General features: G+C 40.0%; 2 protein-coding genes across 3 annotated transcripts in view; one reads left to right on the top strand and one right to left on the bottom strand.

Annotated features, from left to right (window-relative positions):
* The window catches only part of LOC126268147 (ETS-like protein pointed), a 739,728-nt gene extending 726,534 nt beyond the window's left edge, over positions 1-13,194 (bottom strand). Inside the window, exon 1 of one of the 2 annotated variants that reach the window (XM_049973680.1) lies at positions 12,994-13,194. The gene's annotated coding sequence lies outside the window, so the exon portion shown is untranslated. The remainder of the gene's footprint in view (positions 1-12,993) is intronic. The other variant, XM_049973679.1, reaches the window with a different exon arrangement.
* A 212-nt stretch (positions 13,195-13,406) lies between these two features.
* LOC126267454 (ATP synthase-coupling factor 6, mitochondrial) lies at positions 13,407-20,199 on the top strand. Its single transcript, XM_049972721.1, has 4 exons — positions 13,407-13,492; positions 13,731-13,886; positions 19,835-19,971; positions 20,085-20,199. The coding sequence occupies exons 2-4, from the start codon at positions 13,732-13,734 to the stop codon at positions 20,114-20,116; spliced, it is 324 nt and encodes a 107-aa protein (XP_049828678.1). The 5' UTR covers positions 13,407-13,492; position 13,731; the 3' UTR covers positions 20,117-20,199.
* Positions 20,200-20,677: the final 478 nt, after the last annotated feature.

Genomic DNA, 20,677 nt, shown 5'->3' with positions numbered 1-20,677 from the left:
TTATAAGCCACTCCACTTCCTTCGTGGATGAATCACATCTTAAGATTCTTCCTATGAATCTCAGGTTGGCATCTGCTTTTCCTGCTGTTCGTTTTATGTGGTCATTGCGCTTAAGGTCGTACTGGATAGTTTCTCTTACGTTTTTTACGGTAGATGCCATTTCCAGCAGTTTGTCATCAATAGTGTAGTTGTACAGTATTGGCTTTCTTTTCCTATGTATACGCAATATGTTACATTTATTTACGTTCAGGGTCAACTGGCACAGCCTGCACCATTCATCAATCCTCTGCAGATCATTCTGCAAATCGATACTGTCTCTTTACGTTGCTACTTTGGTGTAGACAATCGCATCATCTGCGAACATTCTTAAAGAGCATCCGACACTTTCTACTACATCATTTATATACGAGGAGAAGTCCTAATATGTCGTACAATAGTAAGTACCCTCTTTCGTGCATTTTACGGTGTACAGATGTAGATGGGCATACATAGCGTTACTGCTTTACTGGGCGTGGCGCCACAGAAGATGATATCTATTTGTCCTCCTCCAAACATTAAAATGACTTAATCGACCAGACAGAATCAGACAATACGACGTCTGTGGCGGCCTTTTTAAAGTAGCATGACGTAATTAACCTGAAGTGAAACTGAGGGAAACCGCAAGAAAAAGTAAATCGCAAAAATAACTGCCAGTTTTCGCAGCACACCGCTCCTCCTAAAAACAGAAGGAATCTTGGCATTATTTTGTGATGCACACGGAAACTGCCAGCCTAACAGCTTTAATGACACGGCGGGATATGAAACCGCACGCTGAATGCGAGAATGAAAAATTTTCGCGAAATTCTTCACGAAGCAACATGATGCCACATATTACGTATGTTTACTGGGAAAACTGCGTTAACTCTACTCGGGCCGTTCTTCGAAACGCACTGAACGCTCACATGTCGCTGGGGGAAGGGTGGAGGGAGGTTAGTTACCTTCCTAGTGTGCTATGACTGCAGAAGAGTTCGTTCGCATACATGTCATCGCAATTCATCTTGCACTAACGCTTTAGTGTTACATTAAGAAAAGTAAAAAAGCAAAGGATCTCCCCAGCCAACCTACAAAATATATTTTATTCTCTTTGGAGGGAGGCTTGTTACAGCAGCGCTCCCTTGGAGGGTGACTACCCCGTTTTCGAGGAGTCACTGGTTTGTAATTTGGAGGTTGCGCTTGGCATCCCTCTTCGATCGTGGTGTAGGTTTCGCATGTGCCGTTATTGTATTTCTCCCCTATATACAATGACAGAAATATAGAGTGATACACCATGATGACCTCGACCGAACACTCCGTTATTTCTATACTCATCAGATATGCCGATTAAAATTTCATCTTTACGCGAGCAGCGATAGGATTGTTCTCATCGAGTCAACAGCAAACCACGGCCAAAAATAGCTGTTCAGCTACACATGTCGGCGCCAAAGTTACAAGCAGAGGATGAAGAGGTAGGGAAATTGTATGAGGATATCGAACGGGTGGTTCGGTATGTAAAATGACGTGATAATCTTAAAGTCACGAGGTATTGGAACGTGGTAGGAGAAGACGAAAATGAGATTGGTAGTAGGAGTGAGCGAGTAGGAAGACTAATTGAATTCTACAATAAATTTCAGCTAGCAATAGCGAATAAACAGTTCACAAATCCGAAGAGAGAAAAAAAGGGGGGAGGGAAACCGAAGTACTGAGGATTCATGAGATGCGTTTGAAGCTCTTTGAGACTATAAACATATTGCCAGAATGAATCCCGCAGTAGGCAGTTCAACTGAAGAAGAATGGACTTCTCTAAATAGAACAATCACAGGAGTTGGGGAGGCAGACACAGGTACAAGGAAGGTAACTGCGAAGAAACCTTGGGTAACAAAGGAAATGCTTCAATTGATCGACAAAAGAAGTACAAAAATGTTCGGAGAAGTCACTTAGCAATGAAATGAGTAACAAATGCAGGGAAGCCATAGTGAAATGGCAACAAGAAAACCGTGGAGAAATCTAAAAAGAAATGATCGTTGGAAGGACTGATTCACTACATAGAATCGTCAAAGCGACTTTCGGCGAATTAAAAAAAAAAGGGGGGGGGGGGCGCATGAGCGATCCAGTATAACAGTCAAAATTCAACAGAACTTTGGAAGATTTGCGATCAAATAAAGCAGAAGGGACATAACATTCCTTCGAAACTGCTAACTCCACTGGGAGAAGTGGACACCAAACGACTAGTGAGTTAGCAGGGGCAGATGAGCGCGAAATATCGCACAATCACATTAACAGGTCACACATCCAAGTTTCTAATAAGAATAATATGCAGAAGAATGGGAAAGAAAACTGAGGATCTATTAGATGACGATCAATTTGGCTTTCAGAAAGGTAAGGGCACCAGAGACGTAATTTTACCGCGATTAATAATGGAACCAAGGACTTGTCGACAAGGTAAAAGCGTTCGACAATGTGAAATGGTGCTAGATATTCGAAATTTTGAGAAAAATAGGAGTAAGATGCAGGGAAAGATGGTAATATAAAATATTTACAAGAAACAAGACGGCAGTAAGACGAGGATCCGGTTTGTTGCCCATATTATTCAGTCTATACATCGAAGAAGCAATGACGGAAATCAAAGAAAGCTGCCTTGCTGGGATTAAAATCAGGGTGAAAGGATATCAATGATAAAGATTCGTTGATGACATTGCTGCCCTCAGTGAAGGTGAAGAAGAATTACAGGATGTGTTGAATGAATGGACAGTCTATTCTGTACAGAACGTGGTTGAGAGTACATGGAAGGAAGAAGAAAGTAATAACGGTTACAGAAATGAGATTACCGACAAACATAAGATCAAGACTGAGGATCACGAAGTAGACGAAAGTAAGTAATTCTGCTACCTTTCAAATAAAGTAACACGTGACGGACGAAGCATGGAGGACATAAAAAGCAGATTAGCACGTGCAGAGACGATTCTTGGCCAAGAGAAGTCTGCTAGTATCAAACATCGACCTTAATCTGAGGAAGGAATTTAAGCAAACGAACGTTTGGCGCACAGCATTATATGGTAGTGAATCATGGACTTTGGGAAAACCGGAAAAGATTTAAAACCGATGCATCTGAGATGTGATGTTGAAAATTGGGTGATCATTATATACCGAATGAGGAGGTTTTCCGCAGACTCGGACTGACAACAAGAAGCGACACGATGATAGGATGTGTTAAGAGAAATGAGGGAATAACATCCTTGGTACTGTAGAAAGAGCTGCAGAGAGTAGAAATTGTAGAAGAAGCCAGAGATTGGAAAGTATCCAAAAAATAATTGAGGACGTCAGATGTAAGTGCTACTCTGAGAAAAAAAGACTGGCACGGAGAGGAATTCGTAACAGGCCGTAACGAACCAGTCAGAAGTCTCATCACTTTTAAAAAGTACGAGCTATTTTCGGTACAAAAAGAGCCATTCCTACGGATGATTAATGATCTATGTGATGCTTGTTTGGTATGTTCTAACGCTGCTGGAACTTTTCAGGTCCAGGCCCAGAGGACGCCATCGCCATCTTCCGGACTTTAGAAAAGTCGAATCACTGGCATGAGGAATATGAGAGCATCACACAGGCAGACTGCACAGACATTTGGCTGTGGTGCAGAAACTGCGAACCGAGTGGGTACGAGATGGATTCAGGACCAATGAGCGCTAATAGAGTAGGAACGACTACACCACGCGTATGTAGTACGAGTGTTCGAATGGCACTGACGAGCAGACAAATGACAACTGAAATTTGGGAGGAGGTTACAGGCAGTGTGTCACCACGACCCGCCGGGAAAAGATTTCCGAAAGCTAGGTTGGGATCTCGACTTGCAACGCTACGTTTACCTTTTATGTCATACCACAGACAACATAAGCTTGCATGGTGTAGAGAGAGTCGACTTCGACACACATTCTGTGGCGTTCAGCGATCAATTGTGCTTTTTAATGGTACCCAGATCGACGACAACGTGCCCATGAACCAGCTGGTTACAGGTCTCTGTTTCATCCAAAGGAATTATGGTGTGGGATCCTACTGGATACGGCAGTAGGTTTGACTTGCTACTGGTTGAAAATATGCTGAATGTTTAACATTAAGTGGCAAGAATGCTAAACCCTTCCTGACCAGGGCAAGACCCCACACTGCAGATCACACCGCAAACAAAGCCTTCAGCAATGTACGGATCCTGGACATATCTGTCATCTCCCCTGATTTGTTACCCATAGAGTATATTTCGGATAGAGTATATTTCTCACGAGCACCCGCACCAACGAAACGGGTAGGTGTTGGCTAAAAAGGTCTGTCAGTTGACCTTTTAAGATTTTTGCCCTTCAGTCGATTGAGAATTGTTGCTGGTTTTCTGAGACGAGCGTGGCGTATGATTTTAATACAAACTGTGTTATTTCGGCAATGGATTATTGAGCTGCATGATCCGTTGACAGATTTGGACGCTGAAATTTAGTCAGCCTCTTTGGTTGCACCAGTATTTTTTATGACAGTGCTGTAATTATCGGTACACGAGCATCCTCCATCCAGCATTCTTTGGAGTGCGTCTTTCACGGGCAAGTTGACGGGTGTTCTGTAATCAAATTTTTCTCTATAGGCCTACATTCGTTGGACTTCCTGGGCACTACACCTTCTGTTACATGCATGTCCGCAATTCCTGTAACGAGAAATGCTCCATGTTCGACAAGCAGTCACGAACTGTAAGAGGTTGCAAATTCCACCATAGGCACATCGCGGACGATTTTCAAAGAAACGACACCAATGTCTATGCGGCAAGAAGCTATTTGTTATGAAGCACAATCTGTTCAGGACCTTGTAGCGAATCTCTGCATCTGCTCTTGTAACCCATCACCCACATTTACGATGTGTGACGGAGGGTTGTTGTGGAACCACCATCTTTGAACCCTTCCCTGCTCTGTCCACGAATACTGAAAAGAAAGGCGATCAATATAGCTCCGAATGAGTTCTAATTTCTTCGTGTTTATTTTTTATTTGTTTTTTTGTAATGGCCATTTCGCCATACATACGTGGGAGGAATTTCTTGAAATTTACGCTCTCGTAATTTTAACAGTAAAACTTGCCGTGATGCACACGCCTCTCTCTCAGTGTCTGCCGCTAGAGTTCGCTGAACATCCCTGTAACGCTCTGCTGTCGACTAAACCAACTCTTGACGAAACGCGCCGCTCCTCGTTGGATCTTCTCCCTGTTTTATGAACCTAATATGGGAAGTGTACCAGGGTGAGGTGTAATAATCAGCAATCCACTGACCAAGTTCTTTCGGGAATAAATTGCATTTGTTTAAGATTCCCAATGAATCACAGCATGGAATCTGCTTTTATTTATGTGGTCATTTCACTATAGTGGGATCCGGATTGTTTCTCCTAGGCATTTTACGGTGGTTACTGTTTCCAGTGATATGTCGGCATTTGTGCAATCAAACAGTTTTGTTTTGTTTTGGGGCGCAAAAAAACTAGGATCATACGCGCCCATGTCAAAATTGTAGAAAATGAAGAGAGGCGTTAAGAACGACTACATGTCAATCCCAATCGATGGAAGAGAATACAGCTTAAAACAGGGACGTGGAGAAAGGTCTATAAAATACGCCATAGAAAAACGGAGGTTCAGAATTAAAAATTAATGGCCTTCGCCAAATTGCTACGACGGATAAAAAGAAAACGCGGTCGACAGTCCGCGCATCATTCGCAAAAACGGCCGATAACTCAGACGGCAAACACAAACGGGAACGCAAGCGGCTAAAAAAAAGAGGGCATTCCGTCGAACAGTAGTTGATTACTTCGTCTCTTTATGCCCTTCACCAATCGTCCACGCTCGGCAAGTCATTCAGCCTTTTGCTGCAGCCTTCTCGATTTTCAGACAGCAGCATCGCTCGCGAGCAGCCTCAGAGAACCTCCAACGTTATCCGCTAGTTCATTAAGAAACTGTAAACAATAAGGGCCATCCGAAATTCCTACACGAAAGTATATAAAGAAAATATCCCGTACTCGAGTCAAGAACAGCTGTCAACGTAAGTAATTTCTAAGTAGGATATCTTCGGTGTAGCGAAGCAGCTTAAATCACTTAAAGGCAAGGCCTCCGGTTGAGATTGTACGCCAGTTAGGTTCCTTTCAGAGTATGCTGATACAACAGCCCAATACTTAGCAATCATATACAACCGCTCGCTCGTCGAAAGTTCCTTACATACAGACTGGAAATGAAATAGGACTAATCCGATGAATTACAGATCCATATCTCTAACGTCGATTTGCAGTAGGGCTTTGGAACATATACTGTATTCGAACATGACGGGGTATCTCGAATAGGACTATTTACCGACAACCCACCAACACTGATTCATAAAATATAGTTCTTGTGGTATTGTATTGTATGGAACTGGGGGACCTAGAAACGACGGAGAGGCTTCGTCACCGCCGTAGTCCTCAGTGGTCCACAATCCCACAACAGACTACAACAGTCCACTCACCCCACCGCCGCCCCACACCGAACCCAGGGTTATTGTGCGGTTCGGCTCCCTGTGGACTCTCCCGGGAACGTCTCACATCAGACGAGTGTAATCCCAATGTTTGCATGGTAATCATTGTGTAAGCGTACGTGGAGTAAGTGTTTGCGCAGTGTAACTGAGGCGGAATAAGGGAAACCATCCCGCATTTGCCGAGGCAGATGGAAAACCGCCTTAAAAACCATCTACAGACTGGCCGGCTCACCGGACCTCAACACTAATACGTCGGACGGATTCGTCCCGTGGACCGGCACGCCTTCCCGCCCAGAAAGCAGTGCATTAGACCGGACGGTTAACCGGGCGGTTTTCTTTCTTGTGGTACTCAACTAGCTCTTTATTTTCACAAATGAGTGATATCGACGGTGGATGTCAGATGGATTCCTTTTTTATATATTTTCAGAAGGCTTTTGACACTATTTCTCACAAGCGACTTCTAAGCAAATTGCGTCCCTATGGAGTATGTCTCAGCTGTGCGACTAGATTCGTGATTTTCTGTCAGAAAAGTTGCAATTCTTAGTAATTGACGGAAAGTCATCGAGTAAAACAGAGGTAATATTTGGCGTTCCCGAAAGAAGTGTTATAGTCCCTCTGCCGTCCCTGATCTACATACACGATATAGGAGGCTATCTGAGCAGCCCTCTTAGATTTTTTTGTATTTGATACTCTCATTTACAGTCTTATAAAGTCTTCAGATGATCACAACAAATTGCAAAACGATTCTGACTAGATACTGGTATGGTGCGGAAAATGGCAATTGATTCTAGACAACGAGTAATGTGGAGTCATCCTCATAACTACTCAAACGAATCCCAAGATAAATCACATAAATCTATAGGCTGTAAGCTCAGCCAAATTCTTGGGGGCTTACAATGACGAACAATTTCAATTGGAACTATCACACAGAGAATGTTGTGTGGAAAGCAAATCAAAGACTGCGAGTTATTCGCTGAACCTACAGAAAATGCCACAGGACTACTACAGGACTACTAAAGAGACTGCTTACACCACATCTGTCCGCCCACTTCTGGAGCATTACTGTGCTATGTAGGATCCGCACCGGATGGGATTGAGAAAGGACATCGAAAAAGTTCAAAGACTGGCATCGCGTTTGGTATCATCGCGAAATAGGAAAGAGTGTCACGGATATCATAAGCGAATTGGGGTGGTAATCATTAAAGCAAAGGCGATTTCGTTACGGCAAGATCTTCTCATGAAATTTCTATCAACAACTTCGTCCACAGACTGAAAATATATTTTACTGGCGCCCACCAACAAAGGGAAGGAGTATCATCACAGTAAAATAAGAGAAATCAGAGCTCGCACGGAAAGATTTAAGCGTTCATTTTTCGCTCGCGCTGTTCTACGAGTGGAACAGTAGCGAAATAGCTTGAACGTGGTTCGATAACCCTCTGCTACGTACGTAATTGTGCCTTACAGTGTAAACATGTAATTGTAGATATTTGAACTTGCTCAGAGTACTCCCGAAATTACCGCCCCATCTATCGATTCTATTTCGTTAAGAATGGCATGTTGTACGTCAGAAACTCCTGCCACAAATCTCTTCCACCACTCGGTAAATGGCCGCATTTTGTTCACTAAACGATTGCGCGAAACTGTATCGAATTCATTCCGGAAGCGAAAGAAGACGGGATCACCGTAACGCCTTTATTTACAGCGCTCTGGATATCATGGACGAACAGAGCGGTCCTCTGTTTCCGGAGTTCAAGTTGACCTTTAGGAAGCAGATTTTCGTTCCCAGAAAACGTCATAATGCGTGAGGATGACAAATGTTCCATAATTCTACAACATTGGTATCAGCCTATAATTATGTACATTTACCCTATGACCCTCCCTGAAAACGGGAGATATATATCCCTCCAACCGCTGGTTATTCTTTGATGCTCCAGTGGCCTACCATAAACAACTGGTAGGAGGTGAGGCATGTTCTTTCGCATGGCCACAGTACAACGTCTCAGATGAACTGCCTTTCCACTACTGAGATCTTTTTATTTTATATTTTGGGGTCGCTTATTATTATCTGCGATTTCGGCGTCAGTGCGACAGCAGTAGGAAAACCCGTATTATGTATGATCTTCTGGCATGAAACATTTTCGGGAGATCTAATTCAGTATTTCGGCCATTCTTCTGTCGTTCTCCACTCCGGTGCCAATATGGACACTGAGCGACTGAACAGACTATTTAGATCTATTCAAAAAATGGGACTTAACGTCTGTGGTCATCAGTCCCCTAGAACTTAGAACTACTTAAACCTAACTAACCTAAGGACATCACACACATCCATGCCCGAGGCAGGATTCGAACCTACGACCGTAGCAGTCGCGCGGTTCCGGACTGAGCGCCTAGAACCGCTAGACCACCGCGGCCGGCTAGATCTCTTCTCTGACATTATGTTACAGCAAAATTTCTTAGCTCTTCTTTTTAGGTTCGTTTGGCATGATTTTACTTTGGATTTTCATATGAAAACATTAACTTTAGGATCCTCTAAGGTCCGCATAAATTTGAGTCTGAATACCTGAGGCAGCGTCTCTGTTTTCCAATCCGAGCGACGTGTTGGTATCAATCTCGATAAAGTCTAATAACTTTCTTGAAGTGGACTACTGACCTGGTATTCATGTGTTTGAAATTCGCCATCAACAACATCGCTGCTGGTAGAAAACTAAATCACGAAAAGAACACTCCGCGATGCGAATTCAAATTGGATATGCAATATTTTGAGCTACTACGTAGAATATCAAACTACGCGAAAACTTCAGAGAAGGGTAGAAAGAAAGCCATTCCAGAGATATAACATAACTTACTGAAAACGGGAGTATTACTTGCGACATAGCACAATGGCACTTGCGGAAAAGAGACTACTTCTTTGTGTTCGTACACCAGCTGTAGAACACGGCCGTCATTCTTCACGTGGCAGAACTGCAAACGAAATATACTGTATGTATTGCATGCGACCTACGCCATTTCCATAAAAAAGTGAGCATTTTCTTGAAAACTGCTCTATGTAGAAAACTTCTGCCGTGTCCACAAGGTAACTATGCTCCTTTTGGGTAAGTAGAAAACTGAATATGGTGGCTAAGACATCTTTCAGCTATTGTTAGATAAAGACTCCCTTGTCCCTTCAGACATCTCCATGCATAATGCTCTTAGCTACGCACGTCCACGTGTGTAGTTATTCACGCACCATCCATTGGATTGGCATCTCTGTTAATGTCTTATTTTCTACGCTAGAATCCCGCGAAGAAAAGCTTGGTCCATTTACCACCCTTTCGTTGGCCAAATGCACAGCTCACTTTAATATTAATTGAAGCAGTAATTACATTTTCCTCTAGTCTGTCCCCTGGTCCATTTCTCTGCTTACTTCTCTCTCCTGGTAAGGCCATAGTTCTAATAATTCCCGCAATTTCTCGCTGCGCTGCTCTCAGGTTTTCGAATTAAAAGCCTATGTCTCAATGCGGCTAGTCATAGTTGGTAATACGAAGCGACTGTAAGTTTCCTTTTCAAACGCTAGCGTACCGAAACCACTACAGGCAACTTTTTCTCTTTGATTTACTTAATTTGCTGACGATCAAAGTTGTTAACTACAGCTGCACCGTATGCAAAAAGTTCTTTATTGGTCTGTGGCTCCATTGTTAATTTGTATAATTTTTGGTTTCCGTAATTGGTTACACGTTATTTAAATCTTATTTTGAGGCCTACTTTCAAAATTTTTCTGTGAAGTTTACTGGTTACTGCCGCTTATATGTACTGGAGACAAACAGTGAAGTATCAGCAAAACGAAGAATGCCTTTTATCATGAGTGCTGCCACCTGATAACTGCCTCTACGACAGCTTGTATCAAATATTAACTACAAACTGAGTAAGAAGTTGCTATAATTACGCCAGGAGGGGAGCTTATAAAAGTGAAACGTGGTGTACATGAAAAAGGGAGAAGAAACACTGGAAACATTTGAAATGTGGTCGTAGAAAATAATGTCAAAAGCTTTGTGGGCGCGTTAAGCTCGAAATTAAGAGACACTACACAGAATACATGTCTTCGTTTCTCGGATTCTTTCTTCCACAGCTGAAGATATCCAAGTTACATAGCTACCGTTGCAAAATGACAGTTGCCATTTAACCTATACAACTATAAAGAATGTTTGAGGAAAGCAGCTCACCGGAAACTTCTTACAAAAAGAACTATGATTCTAAAGTGAAAAACTGAAGGAGCAACTGAGAGAAAAAATTGATGGGCCAGAGAAATGAATCGACATTCTATGATGAAACATTGGCGGCGAATACAGATGAAGGTGCAAGATAACAAACATGTTACAACGAAATAAGATGATTCATCAGCTGGAAGTGCAAGGTATTTCGAAGGTGAGCTTTGAAAACTTAACGGAACCTCAATTTCTTCAGCCAGCTGCAAGAGACTGGTAAGGGGTTACCTTACATATGAAGCAGGCCCACCGCAAATCAAAGTTGTGCCACAGAATGTTTCGACTGAATTCACTGGAAGACGGTATGATAGTAGGCATGAAGCCTGTTAAGACATTACGAGCTCCGGCTACGGTAGGGCGAATTGGCTGCATAGCGTTAGCTCATAAAAATGATTGCAGTGATGCTGCAACAGATTCGGTTCCCTATATCAGTAATTTAATATTCGGAACTTCGGTAACACCAGAGACTTTCACTTTTTGGCGATTGGACGTTAGTACGCCCCACATCTCAGCCAATGTGATCTAATTTTCTCGATCTCGATATCTCTATCTCTGTTTACACACACACACACACACACACACACTATTTGCGCTTGTATGACATTAGAATTTTACTATTCACTATTTAAATAGAGTGTTAGCTAGAAGAAACAGTGTTGTTGTACACCCTTCAAAACTCCTGCAATTATAATGCGTCAAGACCTACTTCCAGGGTACGCACCGAAAGCTTGCAGTATTGTAGGCGGATGTAACTGTATCACGTCGAATATCGACATTCTTCGGAATTCCTCGCAGTAGCAACCACCTCCTGTGACTTTTGATCTGATAATTGTAAAACCGCCAAAATTATGCAACGTGACACCGTAGTTCAACAGTTAAGTTATTGAATTAGGCTACAATAGATACAACCATCGATAAGTTAACAAAAAAAAAAAAAAAAAAAAAAAAAAACTGTGGTCATTACATGTATGTTACTTTTCTATGGTATGTCCCTACATGTCATCATATACTGACACCGTTGTTTCTCACAAATTTATACATTTCATTAAACACAGTTGTTCAAAAGCACTCGCGTATCGTTGTTTTAAATTTAATGGTGATTAATATTCCACAGACAAAATTAATATCGTGCATAAATATACAATATAAATGACTCGGAATATACAGAGATGTACAGCAGTTGTCTATCCCGAATTGTTATTACCTTATTTCCTCACATATTCCTGTTTGCTTAGACACTGTCTTTTTTGTTTTTGTTTTATTTATTTACGGGGACGAATCATTTCCATTCGTTGTTTCCGAAATGTCAAATACTCTAGCCACATCGAAATTAATGTGTTCTAGATTTCTTTTTGTGAATCTACTTGTATGTGTCTGGTTACTTTCGAGAAACAAAATTTTAATATATTGAAGAAGACATGGGATAAAAATTCGAGTTACCTAGCAGTTTTATGAACCTTACACAAGAAGTCGACACTATATTTAACGATGCTTCTGTGGATTTGTTGGACAAGAACAGTGGAACGAATCGCCCATGTAGCTGATAAAGGAATCCTACCACTTTTCAGTCAGATACCACAGAAAACAAAATTCAGATTGTCCGGACTAGGACGTGTACTCTGATTCCTGCGAACATGCTTCCCCGCGTCTCTAGGACTGCGCCAGCCGGCAATTATTATTGTCAGAAAACAGTATTCACCTATATAAGTACAGATATAAAACTTACATATTTCTGACGGCATGTGCACGACAAGCTTTTCCAACAGCGATACAAAACCAAATCACTTCATTTATTGCTCTGTGAGCGTTCGCCGATCTATTTTACAATTCTGCGTCAGTACAAATTAACATATACCAAAGTTCGAAGAGGTCACAAAAAGTGTACAACTGAAAAAAAAACCTCTTACAACAAGCTCAGATTTTACAATTGGTATCTATAGTCATATTAGAAACTAAAATGAATACAGTTCCTTTGATAATGAGAGTATGCGATGCCGCCCGGTGCCTGGAAGCACAGATAAACAATGTTCATTGTTGACGCGGAAACCGCGTGTCTTCGCGCAAGGCATGTTCTACGCATCACACAAGACATGCGATGTAAATGTTGGGAAATTACAGAGATGGTACGAGTTTCTTACGGGCTTTTCAATTTATTAATAGATGACAACCATTTTCCCGGTCAGGCAAACGTTGTGTACGATTAGTTCTAATTTTTAACGGCCTCACCTTTCAGTAGCAAACACAGCAAGTCGCTCGAACTGTTCTAGGTTTACGCGTCCTCACAGCTAATGACAGCCACCTTTGTACGTCACGCTCGCGCACGCACACACACTCACACACACTGCTCTGTAGTACTGATCACAACATAAAACGCAAAGATTATGGCTGCCGAGCGCAGTCAGTAAATGAATGAATGGATGAATGAAAGGAAACAACGTTTCCTATTGGTCGCCTCTACCACGCTGCTTGTGACGTAAGAAAACACTATAAACATCAGTGACGTAACTAAATATAGCAAAACTTGACGGTTTTGAACGCATTTTTGCAGTTACAAATAATAATATATATTTTTGCATTTGTTTTCATATGCATTTAACCTGTTGTTTCTTTCTTATAATTGCTGCGCTACTAACGGAGTGGTTCCGCTCCCCGTCCGCCATTAGCGCCTGAGCATCTGATAGCGGTCGTTCTCGGTGGAAGTGATCGCGATAAATATATTGTGCACGTAAGAAGTTTATTAGAAAAGTAGTTTGTGTTTAATAAGAGTATGACACTAGAAAAAATATATTGATGTGGTTTTTAGTGGATACAATCTGAAATCGATTGTATATCATAAACTGTATAATTGACTGAGAAATAAAGCTCATATACTTTTAAGGCCTTTACTGCTGTTCTTTTGTGTTATTACACTCTAACGGCTGTATTAAGGAGTTCCAACATTAAAATTCTGCCTTCGTTTTCAGAATGCTCACATCTCATTTTCTGCAGCGTTCAAAGAAAGCCGTCCCCCTTCTTCTTCGGCGCAATTTTGGTATAGTTGCACCTGCCCTCCAGAAGGCTACAGATCCGATTCAGCAGTTATTCATCGATAAAGTTAGAGATTATGCCAAGAGAAGCCAGTAAGTACTAAAATTAAACGAATTTAGATTCGAAAGGAGCTAGATTATGTACTTGTATTACATTGCACCCTAATGCATCAAGTTCCTGAAGTAGTAATTAATTAGAAACATAATGAATATAATAGCATTTCGTTCTGTGGGATGTAAAGGCAAGAACTTCGCAAATCTAGCTTTCACATTCTTTGGCTACTCCAACTCTCAACCAAATTATCATCTTGTAACCTATCATAGACCTCAAGATATGCTACAGGCAGTCTGTCACCACAACCAAACTGTCAGACAGGTCAACCAAATCTTTTTAGCCAGTTCTTGGAGCAACAGAAATTCTATCACTTCCAGGTACTATGTGAAAAAGTCCAGATTTCTTTAGGTTTTGTTTGTGTCAACAGCTGCAGAGGAGTCAGTTCTTACCTTTTGGGTATCGAGATATGAAACCACTTGAAGAAAATAGCATGAGTGTAGTTTGAGTGCAAGGATCACAGCAAAATTATGATTAAGTGAAATTAACTCCATTTGCGTAAGTCAAATGCCTGTGGTTGCTCAAAGCACTACTCAGATTAAATTCTGTGCAGTTTTGATATGATATTCGGATTTTATGTGGGCTGTATTCGTAGCTTACCTCTGCCCTCCTTTGCTAGACTTACACCCTCCAGTACCTTACATTAGCGGCACTCTGTTGAGATTTTCCCTTGTGACCTCCACCAAACTACAATGTACTTGATACTAGCAGAGGTATTGGATGTATTTCCAAACAATCTACACATAACTTCAAAATGAATATGTGTACACTAACTTGTATGGTATGTACACATTATGCTTTGTTTGTATGTAATACCTTTTGTATTACTTCACACATCTTCGTTTGGTTGGTGACAAGGATGCCATTTGTGTAGTAATATATTGTAGAAAGTATTGATCATTGATATCATACATCCATAAACAGATATTGAAATAACCCAATGTTCATTGGGTTGCCTCTGTGTTATTGTTTTAAATGAGGATTGAAGTGGCATCCTGAGCTCAAGGTCTTGATAAGTTTGAAAGGTGACAATTGATTTTGCTTCCTCCTTTGTTTTATAGAAGCATATCACAAAAGACCATGAAGGTTGAAGCAGACATTCAAGCTCACACTGAGGCTTGCCAACAGTTGATCTTTGTGTGAAACATTCATGCCTGGAATTGGAGAAATGACAGTGGTGTATGAACTACCATCTGTCACACATTATAATGTGGCTTGTGGAGAAAAGATGTAGACTGGTAGTGCACTGCTCTTGACAGTGTTTCTCGTTTGAGGCCCAGTCTGCCTTCTAATTTTCACGTAACATGTATTGAACAATGGTATACTTTCAAGTTTAAGATGTATAACAGAGGATGTGAAAAAATACAGATTGCTACTTACCATAAAGGAGACATGTCAAGTTGCAAAAAGGCACAATTAAGACACTCACATATAGCTAATGGCCACAGCATTTGTCAAAAAAAAAAAAAAAAAAAAAAAAAAAAAAAAGCACATCTCACGCACACATGACTGCTAGCCCCAGCATGTTGGGCCAGAGTTTATTTATTTAAATAACAAAGAAACTGCAGGTAGCACTGTAAAGCAGAAGCTGCAAATTAGCAGTAATCAGGAGTTAGGTGGCTTGTCTTTAGAATTACCATGCTTAAGAACGCCAAGCGGCCAATGTTTGGGACATTTGTTCATTGTGAGAGTAAAGCTGTTGCAAGAAAATTCTACTGATTGCTTAGAAAAACTCATTTCAATTGCATAGGTTAACTTCCTGTCACCTCTGTTCCACCCACAAGTCCCAAAAAGATACAGCTATCGGCAGGTTTGAAAGTCTTCATAATTCACTATCTGGCTACTGATAACACAATGTTCACCACCACAGAATTACCGCCTAAAGACAGCAGATGTGATCCCAATGTTCAGTGCACAATATCTGTACTTATGTGTGGCATCATGTACTTTATCCTTGGCAACCATTTGCACATATTTCTGCATGAACACTACTTCAGCTCCTCTCTCTTCTGAAAATATGATGAAGTAAATTCTAGTACACAACGAGTATGTGAGGAAAAAGTGGTTAAACTAGATGAATATATTGTTAAAGAACTATTACTAAGATAGTGGATTCAGTCTGCATTTTCTATACTAATTAGGGTTATGCGATTACAATACCCTGTAACTACAGGCATCCCTTTGGACTGAGTGCTTTAATCTCTATCCTAGTTTGTCTTGGGAAATTGACTTTATGAACTAGGGACTAGGATTATCTATACTCTTGAAATAGAATACTTCTAGTCTTTTCAGTAATAAGCTTCCACTCAGCGTTGTCACATCTCGATAAAACTAACTGTAGACTATGCCACATCTGGATGTAATGTGGTCACGTGACTGGGTGAACCATGTTCCATTTCAAAGTAGCACACATTGTTATCTTTCAATGCAAAGACGAAAATTGTTCATAGAAAATACTTTCTGTGAAATATATTACATTTATTACCAAGGAGAAAGGGGTGCGTGTGCTAACATCTAGGTGTAGAAAAAATATTTAAGTAGAGTAAGTCAGTGTTGTGCAAAATAAGATTACGAGGTAATGATGCTGAGTAGGATGTGATCGAAATTCAAAATCAATTACATTGATGATGTGGACCAGTGTGTTAGGCATTAATTTGCAATATTTTGAACAGTGCAAAGAAATACCAGTTTTGTATTTAAAATCAACACCTTTTGTTGCACAGAAGTGTGTTTCGAGGCTAACAGGATAACTCTGAGAAAAATTATTCTGACTGTGGTATTTGGTCTTAAAAGATGTCAGAACAAATGAATAATCACATCCATGAATGAGATGTTTCAAAATGGGCATGGTACATTTGATTTTTATGAAAAATGAAATATGACAATGGAAGCAGTCAGTGGTTAATAGTGGCTCTCAGATTTTACACTGTTAATATGTTAAAGTGTTGAGGGGGGCATTGTCAAAAAAAAGTGCCAGTCAGTGTTTAATTATTGTGCTGTTGACGGCTTTGACTTATAACTGTGTAGTATGTGGTGCTGTCTCATTTGCAAGAATACCTCAGTGTATGCCATTAATGCTTTCCATCCCTGTTGCTTAGAAATAAATATGACAGTGCCACTATTCTATCTAAAACTTCAGTTCACTTTGCAGGGTGATAAATTGGCTACTGGTATTGCAGGTGTGTCAGCTGTAATGATTACTGTGGTAGTTGGCAGCATTTTGAATAGAAACTGAAATCTCTTAATGCCTGTGAGATCTCATAAAAATATTAATAATACAGTAGTTCCAATTATTCAGATTATAGCTGTCGGAACTGTGAGGTATTTGTAGATGTTACTGTTTAGTGATTGACTAAAATAATAGCGCAGGAAAAAAAGGGGGGAGGGGTGATTCACTGTAGTTTAAGGAGGAAATTAAAAGCTGTTAAAAAGAGAGAATAATATCTCAGGTTTAAAAGCACTAACAGGCTTAGAGACAAATGTTAAATGTCTTTAAGAAGAGTTTGACTTCAAACTTCAAGGAATTCCAGAGCTACACACAAGCCACAAATCAGCTATAAAAACCAAGCAAGTTGTATGAACAATCCTGCAATGCCTCAAAGGCAGTCCCCTGCTGCTTTTACTGGTATGGAAATGAATTATTGGACCATAAATGCTATAGTAATGATGATCACTACATCTTGTCACACTTTTATTTTTAAATATTTGCATCATGCTCTGTTACAATATTTGCAATACTACATATGTGTGTGTGTGTTTTTGTGGTGGAAGGAAGGGCCACCACCAATAGTGTCATATGCCTTCACTTCATGAGACACTGCGGAGATGTTTGGTATTTAAACCAGAACATTGGCGCAAAGTCTGCTGATCTGGAATGCCACTGCCTCTTCTCCCCTTGCCACATAAATACTGACAGTGAAAATTTTTCCCGTGCTTTGTGTGTAGTGTGTGTGTGATTTTCTTGTTTTTGGATTGAGTAATTTTTATGCGAAACAGGAAGGTGTAGGTATAGCACCTTTAGTTCAACTGACTGTGAATGATGGTATTCCTGTTACACACAGAATATACTACAGATCTAGCCTGATAGTTGATAAATTTTCATTTGGGTATTCCTATAATAATAGAGCCTGTCTCATGTTAACAAACGGTCATCTACACCCTTCCTCTTTTAATAAGGCTGTTCTCAGATACTACATGCAGGTGATGTCTTGTTAGATTGTAAATGTATCTTGTTTCAAATACAATGAATACTCTGTGAAAATCAGTGTGACTTGGTGGTAAGTGTCAGATTACAGATTAAGAAAACTGTGTTTATACTCTGTTTGTCTTTGGATTTTATTTGTTTCGCTTCTGACAAGGATTTGTAGATGTGAAAGTTGACAAGTTGGGCTGTGGTTTGACATCCACATCTTGCTGTTGGTTGGCAAATAACTGGCCTGGATAAGTAAGTTCAGTGGTCGGAGGAATGCGATAGCATGCCAGTTTTAATAGGGCCATCCGTGGGTAATGATTGCAATGTGATGTTCAAACCAGCTTTTTGGTTTGGTGACAGCTTTACCTTACCTTTATGGTTTGCTTTGGTTTTCGGTGTAGAGAATTCCACAATACTTATAAATTTCCACAAATAAGATTCTTAATATTATTTGTTGTGTTGTTAATACATTATATGCTTTATAATTTTTGAATACTTTTACTGGGGTTCATTTTGTTACTTAGTTACGGCAATACATTATGTGTGATTACCAGATTAGATATTAACTTGGGTTGAAGATGACTGGTATAATTGTCCATTGTGTATTTAATGCAGGAAGGTGCTTACCAGAGGTTCCTGTGCCAGTGTGTTGCTTGTAAATTATAGGTTACTAAAGTTCCCAAGACATTAACACCAAGCACAGGCATCTTGCACATTGTGGACAACATTTGGAAAAGTAGTGTACCCTTATGTTTATTGAACATTGCTGTAATTAGACATCTGGAGAGAAGTGAACAAATGAACACCCATTTCCTAAAATAAAGATAAAAGTAATGTAACTTAAAAACATTTATATGTAAAATAAACAATGTAAATTTTCATGTACACAAGTAAAGAGCAGCAGCTTTCTAAATAATTGTGATTTAGTAGTTACCTGACAGTGTCCTCCCAGTGCTACAGGTTAGGCATCAGATCTAGTGCATCCAGGGCTCATGCATCCATCAGTGAAGCCAGTAGATTTTTTGAATTATAATAGCATGCAGTTTAAAAGTGAAACTTGGTCAAAAACAGTCCAAACATTGTGATGCCACATGTTTGACTTTATCGTCCAGTGACACAATGTTAGTGGTCAACAAATGTGGAATGTCGTGCAGCTTTGCCCTATATTAATCCGTTTTAACTTCAGCATACAGGACTTACAAGCAGTGCCATTCAGTTCTTTCAACAGTATGAATGTCTGAAATCATTCATTCTCACCATTTATTGCCACAGCAGTTAACACATTGCACTCATGTTTAAATTTATATCTCACCATTCTGGTTAACATTTTCTGTGGTTCCCTTAAACAACTTCAGGCGAATGTACGTTTCCTCCAGAACTTTGATAGCCAGTTCCTGATTCTTGCAGATAAAATGGAAGACATAGATGAAACCAAGGCTGAGAGCAATGAATGACAGTGTCAAATTTGGAATAGATAGTTGCAATAAGAAGAGAGGTGGAATGACAATTTTCAATTGCATAAAAGCTTTGACCATTACTGAAGTATTTCTTATAAAAACTGGGTCTCTTTTGACCAGTTGACACTTAAACCACCATCTGTCACCTGTATGTGTTCGATTATTATTGATTGTGCAAGTCATTTGTAAGATTTTATTAATGAATTTAGTGTATTTTAGCTCATCCAGGATTTTCATAGCTTTATGCCATTGCATTTCTTAATTTTTGATACTTCCACAGGGCAGCAGGAGGAAAATTAGTGGATATGACTCCTGAAATAGAACGTGAATGGAAAGCAGAACTGGAAAAGGTAGCAAAGCAGTTTGGTGGCAAGCCTGGTGAAGATATGACAAAATTCCCAACTTTTAAGTTCACAGGTTTGTGTTAATTGTAACTTTCATATGAAAAGCAGAAAAACTTACTCATTTTAGTTATTAATTGAGGTACTTTTAAGCAGTTACTATTATTGACTTTATTTTATCTGTTTCAGATCCAAAGATTGATCCTATCAACATGTCCTAATTGTATGGAAATCAACTCAATTAGTGTTAATTCTCATTGTAAATATTGATTAAATAAATGTTGTTAATATTAGACATCTGAAACCTACCATATTACATTTATTTTGTGTTAATTAGAAAATGTTGTGAAGACTCATAGAGGAAGTAGGCCTGAGTGTAAAGCTGCTATTAACCCAGAAGTTGGTTTGAAGAAAGTGATCTTCACCAGGTGTGGACCTAGTGCTCTTGCTTTCACTGACTTGCACATCCAACTAAATGGAGACTTACAGCTTAATGTGGGACGCAGAGCAGCTAGGCATCTTCCACGTATATAAAGTATTCCCAGAGGTAAAGTAAGTGATAAAATTTGTAGGAATCACTGAAAACCAAATCTCAAGCTTATGGGTTTGTAAACTGACACCTACTTACCCACAGAGTTGTGCAAAATTCAATTGTATGACAAATAGGATAGTTGGTTTTGTAGCATAATTTGGGAGTTTGGATCAATATATTTCTGCTTCAGCCACCAAGATTTCAACATTTTTATGAAAGGGAATTACTTTTGGTGTCATTATAGCTAAAC

This window comes from Schistocerca gregaria, chromosome 4 (assembly GCF_023897955.1).
Source record: "Schistocerca gregaria isolate iqSchGreg1 chromosome 4, iqSchGreg1.2, whole genome shotgun sequence".
Lineage (NCBI taxonomy): Eukaryota > Metazoa > Arthropoda > Insecta > Orthoptera > Acrididae > Schistocerca > Schistocerca gregaria.
The sequence above is the reverse complement of the archived record's forward strand: the minus strand, read 5'-3'. Positions and strand labels throughout refer to the sequence as shown.